Here is a 14,559-nt window from a genome sequence, read left to right as displayed (position 1 = left end):
GAATTGTTGCTATTTTTAGAATATTTAAAAAAAATCTCACGTACCTCTTGGCATACCTTCAAGTACCCCCAGGGGTACGCGTACCCCCATTTGAGAACCACTGCACTAGTGTGCCGTGAGATACAGTCTGGTGTGCCGCGGGAGATTATCTAATTTCACCTATTTGGGTTAAAAATATTTTTTGCAAACCAGTAATTATAGTCTGCAAATGATGTGTTGTTATTGAGTGTCTGTGCTGTCTAGAGCTTGGCAGAGTAACCGTGTAATACTCTTCCATATCAGTAGGTGGCAGCCAGTAGCTAATTGCTTTGTAGATGTCGGAAACAGCGGGAGGCAGTGTGCAGGTAAAAAGGTATCTAATGCTTAAACCAAAAATAAACAAAAGGTGAGTGCCCCTAAGAAAATGCATTGAAGCTTAGGGAAGGCTATGCAGAACGAAACTAAAACTGAACTGGCTACAAAGTAAACAAAAACAGAATGCTGGACGACAGCAAAGACTTACTGTGGAGCAAAGACGGCGTCCACAATGTACATGACAATCAACAATATCCCCACAAAAAAAGATAAAAACAACTGAAATATTCTTGACTGCTAAAACAAAGTAGATGCGGGACATATCGCTCAAAGGAAGACATGAAACTGCTACTGGAAAATACCCAAAAAAAGAGAAAAAGCCACCAAAATAGGAGCGCAAGACAAGAACTAAAACACTACACACAGGAAAACAGCAATAAACTCCAAATAGGTCAGGGCGTGATGTGACAGGTGGTGACAGTACACCTACTTTGAGACAAGCTATAGTGATGCATGATTGGTTATGGTTTGAATTCATACACAACATTTGCGACAACAACCTTTTACTGTCAACTGAGTTTCGTTTTTTAATGATTTCTGCTGGTGGTGTGCTTCCGCATTTTTTCAACGCAAAAAATGTGCCTTGGCTCAAAAAAGGTTGAAAAACACTGTATTTAGGCATACTCATGTGTCGTATTTAGTAGGGATGCCGGGGGTGGAGGCCGTTATTTGCCTTTTTTAACTGATCACTAGATGAGCCGCCGAGCCCAGCCGATGTTTACAACAGCTGTGTCCCAGTGTTTACATGTCTAAAAATGTTACTCACGTGACAGATTCCTTCACAAGGGATGCACGCTTAGGGAGGTACGATTACAATTGCCGATTCTTAGTCTTGGCAAAACACCGGATCGAATTCGAGAGTCGGCTGTGACGAACGCCTTGTCTATCCACAGTGTGAAGCGGCTTCTAAGATACTAATCCTCATCACCATGGCAGAAAATTAACCTAGTTTCTTCCAAGTGATCACTATCACTGGAGGACCAGAGGATAATGAATGGTTAAACATGTCACACACGCACACCGAGCAGGACCACACAAGAAGTTAACCGCTAAAGTTTCAATGTAAAGTGAACGATCCAAATGTTGATACTACTGATTAGGGATGTAACACAATCAAAATCTCACAGTATGATATTGTCAAAGTAGTAAGGCCACAGTACGATATTATTGTGTAATTGTCCAAAAAAAAATGTTTGTAAAGATGCCATATTGTGTTAAGGATAAACACAATTTGTAACTGTTGCTACTAATAATTAATATAATTTGTTTTATTTCTCTGAAAACAGAATAATAAGTTAAGTTCATAAAAGGGAATTCAAATCAAAATGCAAAAAAGTTCATAAGAAGGCTATATTTAAGTTACTATGGTTAAAAATGTAATTTCATGCCTTTTTGTTAAGTTTGTGGGCATACTTTTATTTTGAAGTGTCTGGTTTGGTCTGTCGTCTGATGTAAGGAAGCTACTTCCGGGTATGAGAAAACATTTTTGATGCCATGTGAAGGCAGAAAGAAAGAGACTGATTGTCACAAAGACTAAAAAGTGTCACAAAGGACTCTAAGCGTTTGGGCTATAAGAGCCTGAAGATCACAATTTCCTCCTAAAAGAAGCATGCAGGCTAACGAGGTATTTGTTTGTCATTTCTATTTGTATTTACTTCGGTAAAATGTTCGATCCACATGCTGTGCATGTTGTTATTTTTACGTTTATAACGTGCTTTATTTTCTTTCAGTTTTCACGGTGAATTTGAAGGGAAAGGAAGCCTTCAAATAAATCAGTTCAAGAAAGCCATTGTGTCTGTGCTATTTGGAGGGAGTTACACAATTACTGTAATTGAACACAAACATAATGCTCAAATGTTAGTCCTTATAATCACTCCAAACATGTATTATTAAGTGCAAAGAATTGTGCGTAAACATCCACGGTTTCAAGCAAATATAAAAAGAAAACTACTTACAGCTGAGTGTCTTTAAAGTGACAATGTAAACATCCAGTGGGACAAGTGTAAAACAATAATAAGGTAAACAATATTTACTTTAAGGTGTTCCACGCCCCCACCTTTCCCTGGCCCACGCTGCGCAGAGGATTTTGGAAGTTGTAGTTTATTTTCAGACCAGCCAATGCAAAAGCGCCAGAAAAAAAAACTACACTGACCCAAGTTTTTGTTTGACACTGTCACCTAGTGTGTGAATGTGAATGTTGTCTGTCTGTGTTGGCCCTGCGATGAAGTGGCGACTTGTCCAAAGTCCAGGCCCGAAAGCAGCTGGGATAGACTCCAGCGACCCCAAGAGGGACAAGCGGTAGAAAATGGATGGATGGATGGATGGACACATCACAGCATTATTTTGAAGATTTTGAGACCGCTCTACCGCACCATCTACAAAATACCGTTACATCCCTACTATTGATACTTAGTATAGTTTTTATATATAAATGATACTAAAGTAGTCATATCAATATTTTCTATTTTCTTGTTCCTAATATTACACAATCATTTTTTGGTTATTTGTGTAATACAATACGAAGGTCCTGGGTAGTCCTGGGTTCAATCCCGGGCTCGGGATCTCTCTGTGTGGAGTTTGCATGTTCTCCCCGTGACTGCGTGGGTTTCCTCCGGGTACTCCGGCTTCCTCCCACTTCCAAAGACATGCACCTGGGAATAGGTTGATTGGCAACACTAAATTGGCCCTAGTGTGTGAATGTGAGTGTGAATGTTGTCTGTCTATCTGTGTTGGCCCTGCGATGAGGTGGCGACTTGTCCAGGGTGTACACTGCCTTCAGCCCAAGTGCAGCTGAGATACGCTACAGCACCCCCAGGGATACCAAAAGGGACAAGCGGTAGAAAATGGATGGATGGAGATAATAATGGTATGGTAGCTAGTGTCAGGGCATTCAATCGATCACAACTGGACTGTTTGGTTTGTCTTTGAAGATGTTTCACCTCTCATCCGAGTAGGCTTCATTAGTTCTTGCTCATAGACTTAGATTGGTCAGATCTATTTTTAGACTTAAATGATTTAGATCTAGTCTAGCGGTTGGTGCCAAAACCTCAAATATTTCTACTCCAAAACCAGGAGGGTGTGCCTGGGCAAGGATGGTTTCGCCCTATTGTAGTGAGAAAAACAACTGTTTTGACACAAACGAGCAATCTTACTGTCAAAGGCAATGACAGTCAAAGTGTAATTTCCCCTCGTTTGCATTGAGGTATTGTGTTGCAGTACGATCGCTGTGGATCGACTACTAGCAGTCCAAAATAGTCGGAATCCCCCACGTTAGCGTTCCATTCAGTGGTAAACAAATGGCACAGTCTGCTAGCTAGCTCATCTGACCAATCGTGCCTGCTATGTTCATGACATCTATGGTGAGTCTGTGACATTTAGGAACCTGACAACCTGCCTAGATTTCATAACAAATAGATTAGAAAATGTATTTTTTCTCCTCACACGCAGAGGGTCTATGTTATTTAACTGCCTTGATGCTTCTGTCAGCCGTGACAAGGCAGGCACTGGATCCGTAAATGTCACAAGTGTGAATGTCTGCCAAGAGATAAAGATGGGGTAATTCATTCTGCCGTCCAATATGACACCGTATTTTTCAAGGGAAAAGGAAGAAAATGAGTCCATAAATCAAAACGTGTGAAAAGAAAACAATTTGAAGTACCGTATTTTTCGGAGTATAAGTCGCACCTGCCGAAAATGCATAATAAAGAAGAAAAAAAACATATATAAGTCGCATTTTTGGGGGAAATTTATTTGATAAAACCCAATGCCAAGAATACACATTTGAAAGGCAATTTAAAATAAATAAAGAATAGTGAACAACAGGCTGAATAAGTGTACGTTATATGAGGCATACATAACCAACTGAGAACGTGCCTGGTATGTTAACGTAACATATTATGGTAAGAGTCATTCAAATAACTATAACATATAGAACATGCTATACGTTTACCAAACAATCTGTCACTCCTAATCGCTAAATCCCATGAAATCTTATACGTCTAGTCTCTTACGTGAATGAGCTCAATAATATTATTTGATATTTTACGGTAATGTGTTAATAATTTCACACATAAGTCGCTCCTGAGTATAAGTCGCACCCACGGCCAAACTATGAAAAAAACTGCGACTTATAGTCCGAAAAATACGGTACTTCTTGTTAGAACTATGCAACTTAGTTCCTACAGTCTAAGTCAGACATGGATATTATATTTGCCACCACCATGACAACACACACACACACACACACACACACACAGTATGGATGACTGCTTCCCTCTGTCCAATAAAGCAGCCCCCAAAGAGTGCAGGGATGATGGAGAGTTGACAGACTAATGGACAACATTTTGGAATGAACAGGAAATTGTAGACTAGTGGGGTTAATCAACAGTCTGCACGTTGTGCACATTAAATTGTAGCAAAACATGTGACGCAGAAAATCTTCTTGAATGTACACTTTGCCTCTTGGCAAATCAAACATTTTTCAACTCAATCGTAACTTTTTTTTCATTACCATTACTGGGAAGAGAAATTAGAAAAACAATCGAACTTTAAGGAAACCATTTTAACCATTGTTTTTACTTGTCAAATGAATCATATGATTGATGTTTAGCATATAAATGCATTTATTATAAATCAAATGATTTATGGTACAACTGACAGAAATGTCATTACATTATTATCTACCCTGCAGTGGTATGTTAATTTTCTGATAACATCATACATTCACTTCCACTTCTAACTTACTCTCGTGACTCCAATGAATCGTCTGGCGTGCTGCCTTGCACGTGTAATCCAAGCTCCTGCATGGTGGCTGTGTGATTACCGGCCATTTAAAACAGACTGATTGTATCAGACAGTGTTTGTAAAAGCTATAGTACTTCCTGTTACCAGAAAATCCTCTAAAAGGTGGTTTGATCTTTTGTTTTTTGTTTTTTTTCCCCCTTACAGCTCCTTCCATTGTTCCCATCCTGCACCAGATCAGCTCCACCATGAGTAGTTTCACACTATCATGGCCGCAACCAGAGCAGCCCAATGGTATAATACTGGACTATGAGCTTCGTTACTACGAGAAGGTAAGATACTTCATCAAATTTGACTGGGATGTGAGGTGTGTCACAGCCCTTTAGTTGACGAGTACTGCATTACATCGCTCTTGATTCAACTAGTCCCCTGAACATGGATCCATAGTCTGTTTTAATGATCTACTGCAAAAACATCAGCCAAAGATCCTGTAAGACAGTGGTCCACAACCACCGGGCCGTGGCCCGGTACTGGTCCGTGGATCGAATGGTACCGGGCCGCACAAGAAATATATGTATATTTTTTTATTAAATCAACATAAAAAACACAAGATACACTTACAATTAGTGCACCAACCCAAAAAACCTCCCTCCCCCATTCACACTCATTCACACAAAAGGGTTGTTTCTTTCTGTTATTATTATTTCTGGTTCCTACATTATATATCAATATAGATCAATACAGTCTGTAGGGATACAGTCCGTAAGCACACATGATTGTATTTTTTTTTAAAATCAAATACAAAAATTACCCTTAAAACGATTTAGCTCAATATTCCTGCTCTACTGTTTTGAATTATCTACTACAACAACAAAATTCAAAAAAGAACCAAACTTCATGAATGTTTTTTGTGACCAACAAGTATGTGCTCCAATCACTCCATCACAAAAAAAATAAGAGTTGTAGAAATGATTGGAAACTCAAGACAGCCATGACATACGTGTCCTTCGCAAGTGTATGTAAACTTTTGACCATGACTGGATATGCCAGTCAAATCAGCTTATCAGCACACATAGCTTACAGCAGGGATGTCAAACATGCAGACCGTGGGCCGGATCAGGCCCGCTAACTGGTTTAATACGGCTAGCGAGATGAGTTAGCTAAGTGGAAATGAGCTTTATTTTTAAATGAAAGGAACTGCTGCTGTTAATGTGTCCACTGGATGTCGCAACAGCAATTCTGTTAGGCAAGCTAATGGTTTATACGAAGCCCTAGAAAGCAAGAGGTACACAGTAAAGTGGGTCTGCGGCTCCTCCTCCTCGAACCAACATAAATTCTGCCATTTGACGTATTTTTCTTTGAACACCTCGTGCTTTGACAAAAAATTTCTGTGAAAAAAGCGCAAAGTGGAAGCAGAGTGTTCCAAGAAAAATAATCATCCTCCTATGTATTTGCGGAAGTGAATGGGAAACTACATACAGTATCTTTGTGAGCAAGTTTTCTCTGTAATGAGCATCAATAAAACAAAGCTATGCGCTATATATACATATATATATATATATATTTACACTAACCACATATAAACCTGTTTGATGCTTCGGAAAGTTGCTGAGGATCAATTTTGGTTCAGATCAGTTAGAGGTTGAGCTGAGCCAGGATTTTATGGCAGTTTTAAAATTTAGTAGGGAATTTCTAATTTTAAGGTCTGTTGGTAGTGCATTCCACTCTGTGGTGGCAAAATAGTAGAATGCATTTTTTCCCGTTAGAGTCTTGAAATTGGGGGGGACGATGTCTGAGGAACTCCCTCTCGTGTTGTACCAGTGAGCATAGTTGGACAGGTACTTGAGAACAGTTTCTCTGAGTATTTTGAATACCATGCACATTGCAATTTGGTGTACTCTTTCCTCAACTCTAAGCCATCCCAGTTTGGTAAAGTCGGCTTGAGTTAGGTGAGTCCTGTATGGGAGGTTGAGCAGGAGTCTCACCAGCTTGTTTTGGGAAATTTGCAGTTGTGTTTGTAATGGCTTGGGGATACTGGTGAACCATGAGGTGCAGGAGTAGTCAAAATGACACTGTATGAGGGAAAGCTAAAAAATGCCAGGTTTCAAGATTTAAACAATTGGTGAGCCCATAGAGAATGTTGCACGAGACACCACGCATTGATATAGTTCTGTGAAAATGATTGTCTTCTGTGGAAATTCAGAGAAAGTGAACAGTGTGGGTTTTACTGCAATACTGTCAGTCTCTTAAAATCAGAATCAGAAATACTTTTATCAATCCCTGAGGGGGAAATTCAGACTTTTTTTTTTTTTCATACCTTCGGTTCGTTGAAATTGCTCAAGCATCGCACAGCTTCTATTTTTCTATCAATACACGGTGATGCTTACAAGGCAGAGAGTAACTCAACCCTCTTGAATAGTTTCTACCTCAGTTTGTATGCTTTGTCGGATTAGCACAGGATTAATATGTGGAAATAAGAAATACCTAGAACAGCTTTTCTTTATTATTTATTCTGTATTTTGTTCAATCCCAATTTCTAGATACAGTGAGACAAAGTCTAAGTTCATTGTGTTCTTCATGGTGCTTTTACAGCTGCACCATGTCCTCATCATTTTCAACTAACTTGAAGTGTTTTGTCAAGAGGATTATTTGTAATGTGTACATTTTCAGAATGTGCTTGTTCTATTTTGGGCAAAAGTGAAACAAAGAAAACAATTTTTTTTCTTGTCATATTTTTAAGTTATTATACCATGATTTTACAAGGAATAGATTTTTCTCCATGCGTCCCCTGAGTTAAAATGAGTTGGACAGCCCTTGCTTACAGTATCATGGAGGGGTTAAAGGTCAGGTACGTCCCCATCAAATCACTGCCATCGGTGCATGTCCTGCATCATCACATCAACTACATATCTTAGCTGATATCTGCAAGCGGTGTCTCCAATGTATATAATATGTGCTACCCTTTTGTTTACTGCATCTCTCCCACTGTTATTGGCTTTCTTCTGGAGATGAAGCAAATATGTTGACCTGTGCTTTCCCCTGCTGTGAAAATGCATTGCGTCTGAGGGGTGAATCACATCGATCTGTCTGTTCACACACACTCACACACACACACACACACACACACACACACACACACACACTGGCTTTATTAAGTCGCCAGCCCAACCCTACAGAGTCTTTGCTGCTTCTGTATTGACCCGCAGCCTTTTCCCATGGCTTTGGATAGAACGATACCAAGAGATCAGAGCCTCTTTCTTTTTATTTTTTTTATTTTGTTTGGCCTCCTAAAGCTAATCGATAGGTGGTGCCATGTTGGTCATGCACTATTGCCTTTTACGGAATTGGATGATTTTCCCTCATCCTCTGCTTCCTGAATAATAGATATGAAGCAATAGAGCCTACGTATCAAACTCCTGGCCCGTGGGCCAGATCCGGCCAGGGGAGGTGATCATCATGCATTTAAAGGCCTCCTGAAATGTGATTTTCTTATTTAAACGGGGATAGCAGGTCCATTCTATGTGTCATACTTGATCATTTCGCGATATTGCCATATTTTTGCTGAAAGGATTTACTAGAGAACATCGACGATAAAGTTCGCAACCTTTGGTCGCTGATAAAAAAGCCTTGCCTGTACCGGAAGGAGCAGACAATATGCGCGTGACGTCACAGGTTGTGGAGCTCCTCACATCCGCACATTGTTTACAATCATGGCCACCAGCAGCGAGAGCGATTCAGACTGAGAAAGAGACGATTTCCCCATTAATTTGAGCGAGAATGAAAGATTTGTGGATGAGGAAAGTGAGAGTGAAGGACTAGAGGGCAGTGGGAGCGATTCAGATAGGGAAGATGCTGTGAGAGGCGGGTGGGACCTGATATTCAGCTGGGAATGACTAAAACAGTAAATAAACACAAGACATATATATACTCTATTAGCCACAACACAACCAGGCTTATATTTAATATGCCACAAATTAATCCCGCATAACAAACACCTCCCCCCTCCCATCCATATAACCCGCCAATACAACTCAAACACCTGCACAACACACTCAATCCCACAGCCCAAAGTACCGTTCACCTCCCCAAAGTTCATACAGCACATATATTTCCCCAAAGTCCCCAAAGTTACGTACGTGACATGCACATAGCGGCACGCACGTACGGGCAAGCGATCAAATGTTTGGAAGCCGCAGCTGCATGCGTACTCACGGTACCGCGTCTGCGCATCCAACTCAAAGTCCTCCTGGTAAGAGTCTGTGTTGTCCCAGTTCTCCACAGGCCAATGGTAAAGCTTGACTGTCATCTTTCGGGAATGTAAACAATGAAACACCGGCTGTGTTTGTGTTGCTGCAGCCGCCCGCAATACACCGCTTCCCACCTACAGCTTTCTTCTTTGCTGTCTCCATTGTTCATTGTACAAATTGCAAAAGATTCACCAACACAGATGTCCAGAATACTGTGGAATTTTGCGATGAAAACAGACGACTTAATAGCTGGCCACCATGCTGTCCCAAAATGTCCTCTACAATCCGTGACGTCACGCGCAGGCATCATCATACCGAGACGTTTTCAGCAGGATATTTCGCGCGAAATGTAAAATTGCACTTTAGTAAGCTAACCCGGCCGTATTGGCATGTGTTGCAATGTTAAGATTTCATCATCGATGTATAAACTATCAGACTGCGTGGTCGGTAGTAGTGGGTTTCAGTAGGCCTTTAAAAGGGTCGTATTGTGCAAAACCAACTTTTCTTACCTGTTGGCCCCTCTTTTTTTGGTATTTTGGGATCAACGCAGCACCCCAAAATTGTACCTAAACCATGGAAGCATGGTGGGGCTATGAATAAAAAACGTTTGCCTCTTTCCAAACGAGCCGTTTGACATTTGGGACTTTAGTGACGTCCTTACCTTAATTACGTCAGAGGTTTGCTCAAAGAACTTTGCGTAACTTGGTTGTTTTTATTCAGTTACAGTCTCAAGTAGGGTTGTACGGTATACCGGTACTAGTATAGTACCGCGATACTCCGCCTCTAAAAAGTACTGTTTCCCATAACATGAGGACTTAAATTATGACCATTGTATGATCCTGTAACTACTTGGTATCGGATCGATACCTACATGTGTGGTATCATCCAAAACTACATTAATGTAAAGTATCAAACAACAGAAGAATAAGTAATTTTTACATTTTAACAGAAGTGTAGATAGATGTTGATACAGAAAATAAGCAGATAATAATAGTAAATGAACAAGTAGATTAATAATATTTTTTTACAGTTTGTCCCTCATAATGTTGACAAAATAATAGAATGATAAATGACACAATATGTTACTAACTACTAAAAGACAAGTTGTCTAGTATGTTCACTATTTTATTTAAGGACAAAATTGTTCTTGGATTGCAATAATAAACATATGTTCAATGTACCCTAAGATTTTTTGTTAAAATAAAGACAATAATGCAATTTTTTGTGTTTCCCTTTATTTAGAAAAGTATCTAAATACATTTTGGTACCAGTACCAAAATATTGGTATCAGGACAACCCTAGTCTAAAGTTTCAATCATTATGTTTCTTCTTGTTCTCTCTCTTCTTTGTTGTGGTGCAGACTGGTTTGTATCCACCACTGTTGCCATTTCTAATAAAAAAAATTGCGTATAGTTCAAAGTTCGAGTTCAGGAGACTCGAAATGGAAGCGCTAAAAACTCCAACATGGCTAATGTTGGGGAACGGCGTGGCTCTGGCCTTGCTTGGCCTGTCTATGTGTATGTGAATGTGGAAAAAGCGCTTTGAGTACTTTGAAGGTAAAAAAGTGCTCTACAAGTATAACCCATTTACCATTAACAATGAAGACACTGTCAAAGAGGGCTTGGCCTGTAAGAGGGCTTCAGCTTGTAAATAAGACCGCCCTCAAAAGTGCATTCTGAAGAAATGGTCAGAAAGCGACTCAAAGCTGGTCTGTAAAACAAGATCCATGCACAATTTGGACCAAAGCATCACCATTACATATTATGTAGACCACAATGAGGTGTTTTAAATGTACAAACCCCGTTTCCATATGAGTTGGGAAATTGTGTTAGATGTAAATATAAACGGAATACAATGATTTGCAAATCATTTTCAACCCATATTCAGTTGAATATGCTACAAAGACAACATATTTGTGTGCAAATAATCATTAACTTTAGAATTTGATGCCAGCAACACGTGACAAAGAAGTTGGGAAAGGTGGCAATAAATACTGATAAAGTTGAGGAATGCTCATCAAACACTTATTTGGAACATCCCACAGGTGAACAGGCAAATTGGGAACAGGTGGGTGCCATGATTGGGTATAATAGTAGATTCCATGAAATGCTCAGTCATTCACAAACAAGGATGGGGTGAGGGTCACCACTTTGTCAACAAATGCGTGAGCAAATTTTTGAACAGTTTAAGAAAAAACTTTTTCAACCAGCTATTGCAAGGAATTCAGGGATTTTACCATCTACGGTCCGTAATATCATCAAAGGGTCCAGAGAATCTGGAGAAATCACTGCACGTAAGCAGCTAAGCCTGTGACCTTCGATCCCTCAGGCTGTACTGCATCAACAAGCAACATCAGTGTGTAAAGGATATCACCACATGGGCTCAGGAACACTTCAGAAACCCACTGTCAGTAACTACAGTTGGTCGCTACATCTGTAAGTGCAAGTTAAAACGCTCCTATGCAAGGCGAAAACCGTTTATCAACAACACCCAGAAATGCCGTCGGCTTCGCGGGGCCTGAGCTCATCTAAGATGGACTGGTACAAAGTGTTCTGTGGTCTGACGAGTCCACATTTCAAATCGTTTTTAGAAACTGTGGACGTTGTGTCCTCCGGACCAAAGAGGAGAAGAACCAGATGCAAAGTTGAAAAGCCAGCATCTGTGATGGTATGGGGGTGTATTAGTGCCCAAGACATGGGTAACTTACACATCTGTGAAGGCGCCATTAATACTGAAAGGTACATACAGGTTTTGGAGCAACATAGGTTGCCATCCAAGCAACGTTACCATGGACGCCCCTGCTTATTTCAGCAAGACAATGCCAAGCCACGTGTTACATCAACGTGGCTTCATAGTAAAAGAGTGCGGGTACTAGACTGCCTGTAGTCCAGACCTGTTTCCTATTGAAATTGTGTGGCGCATTATGAAGCCTAAAATACCACAACGGAGACCCCCGGACTGTTGAACAACTTAAGCTGTACATCAAGCAAGAATGGGAAAGAATTCCAACTGAGAAGCTTAAAAAATGTGTCTCCTCAGTTCCCAAACGTTTACTGAGTGTTGTTAAAAGGAAAGGCCATGTAACACAGTGGTGAACATGCCCTTTCCCAACTTTTTTGGCACGTGTTGCAGCCATGAAATTCTAAGTTAATTATTATTTGCCAAAAAAAATAAAGTTTATGAGTTTGAACATCAAATATCTTGTCTTTATAGTGCATTCAATTGAGTATGGGTTGAAAAGGATTTGCAAATCATTGTATTCCGTTTATATTTACATCTAACACAATTTCCCAACTCATATGGAAACGGGGTTTGTCGATCAAATCATAAATAATCAAGTAACACTATCTCATATACATGTACTGTTAAACACTGTGGTATTACAGTTTTTTACAGTCGCTAGGACACATTTCCCAATACTTAGGTCACTTTTTCCAAACTCTTCACACAGTGAGCACAACAGAAGTATAAATGGGCTAAACTGAGGATCAATTATCGTTGCTTTTACACAAAATGCATTCAATGACTACATCTTTCAAATGACATTAATTATTTTCTCACTTCGACACAACAACCGCCAAAACTCTGTGTACTTACAGGCCAATTTACACATTCTTACATACTGTTTTCAAAACTGTTAAACTTAAGTTCAAAACAATAACATAATACAAACTTGAATAACACAGCAATTTGCTACAATTCTACAGTAATATTTTAATGAAATATATTTCAAATCGTAAAATTAGATGCTATAAAAACAATTGGACAATTCCACCATCCACATGATCAAATGTCCCTCCTGGACGCAATGAATGCTGGATGCCTGGACATATCAGCAGACGATTGCCAGGGATGGATCAGAAGATTCTTTCCTAGGTGTATTGTCCTAGATGACATAAGATGTGATGTGGATGACAACCTGTGACTGAGTAGATTAGCATTACTATTGTATCTGTATCAGTGGATGGTGTGTACACAAATTATTGTATTTTGGAATTACTCAGTGAAAAAAAATTATATTGAAGCATTCTGCATCATGTCTGATTCATTCCAGTAACATATATTTTGCTGTGAATTATAAACAGAGATGTCCTTGTTTTACACAAGAAAATATTGTCAAATGCTACCTGTTGTTAGTGTTTTTTTAGATCATTGTTTTGTGGGTGAAAAGGTGTGTTTGTTGTCTGTCAACCTTTTTTGATTGATTGATTGATTGAGACTTTTATTAGTAGGTTGCACAGTGAAGTACATATTCCGTACAATTGACCACTAAATGGTAACACCCCAATAAGTTTTTCAACTTGTTTAAGTCGGGGTCCACTTAAATTGATTCATGATACAGATATATACTATCAGATATACCAGTGTTTTTCAACCTTTTTTGAGTCAAGGCACATTTTTTGCGTTGAAAAAATCCGGAGGCATACCACCAGCAGAAATCATTAAAAAACGAACTCAGTTGACAGTAAAAAAACGTCGCAATTGTTGGATATGACTTTAAACCATAACCAAGCATGCATGACTATAGCTCTTGTCTCAAAGTTGGTATACTCTCACCACCTGTCACATCTTATTTGACTTATTTGGAGTTGTTTGCTGTTTTCCTGTGTGTAGTGTTTTAGTTCTTGTCTTGCGCTCCTATTTTGGTGGCTTTTTCTCTTTTTTTGGTATTTTCCTGCAGCAGTTTCATGTCTTCCTTGGAGCGATATTTCCCGCATCTACTTTGTTTTAGCAATCAAGACTATTTCAGTTGTTTTTACCCTTCTTTGTGGGGACATTGTTGATTGTCATATCATGTTCGGATGTACATTGTGGACGCCGTCTTTGCTCCACAGTAAGTCTTTGCTGTCGTCCAGCATTCTGTTTTTGTTTACTTTGTAGCCAGTTCAGTTTTAGTTTCGTTCTGCATAGCCTTCCCTAAGCTGCAATGCCTTTTCTTAGGTGCACTCACCTTTTGTTTATTCTTGGTTTAAGCATTAGATACCTTTTTACCTTCACACTGCCTCCCGCTGTTCCCGACATCTACAAAGCACTTAGCTACCGGCTACCACCTACTGATGTGGAAAAGTATAACATGGTTACTCTGCCGAGCTCTACACAGCACCGACACTCAACAACAACACATCATTTGCGGATTATAATTACTGGTTTGCAAAAAATATTTTTAACCCAAATAGGTGAAATTAGATCATCTCCCACGGCACACCAGACTGTATCT

The 14,559-nt window shown here is 39.6% G+C and overlaps 1 protein-coding gene across 3 annotated transcripts in view; it reads left to right on the top strand.

Moving 5' to 3' along the window:
- Positions 1 to 14,559, top strand: part of ephb1 (EPH receptor B1) — a 627,438-nt gene that overhangs the window by 433,538 nt on the left and 179,341 nt on the right. For all 3 annotated transcript variants that reach the window (XR_009817359.2, XR_009817358.2, XM_061979662.2), the window contains exon 6: positions 5,302 to 5,426. Coding sequence is in view for 1 of the 3 variants with exons in the window: in XM_061979662.2 (XP_061835646.2) it covers positions 5,302 to 5,426 (125 nt within the window). In the remaining 2 variants the exon portion in view is untranslated. The remainder of the gene's footprint in view (positions 1 to 5,301; positions 5,427 to 14,559) is intronic.

This window comes from Nerophis lumbriciformis, linkage group LG19, assembly GCF_033978685.3.
Source record: "Nerophis lumbriciformis linkage group LG19, RoL_Nlum_v2.1, whole genome shotgun sequence".
NCBI classification, from domain to species: Eukaryota; Metazoa; Chordata; class Actinopteri; order Syngnathiformes; family Syngnathidae; genus Nerophis; species Nerophis lumbriciformis.
The sequence above is the reverse complement of the archived record's forward strand: the minus strand, read 5'-3'. Positions and strand labels throughout refer to the sequence as shown.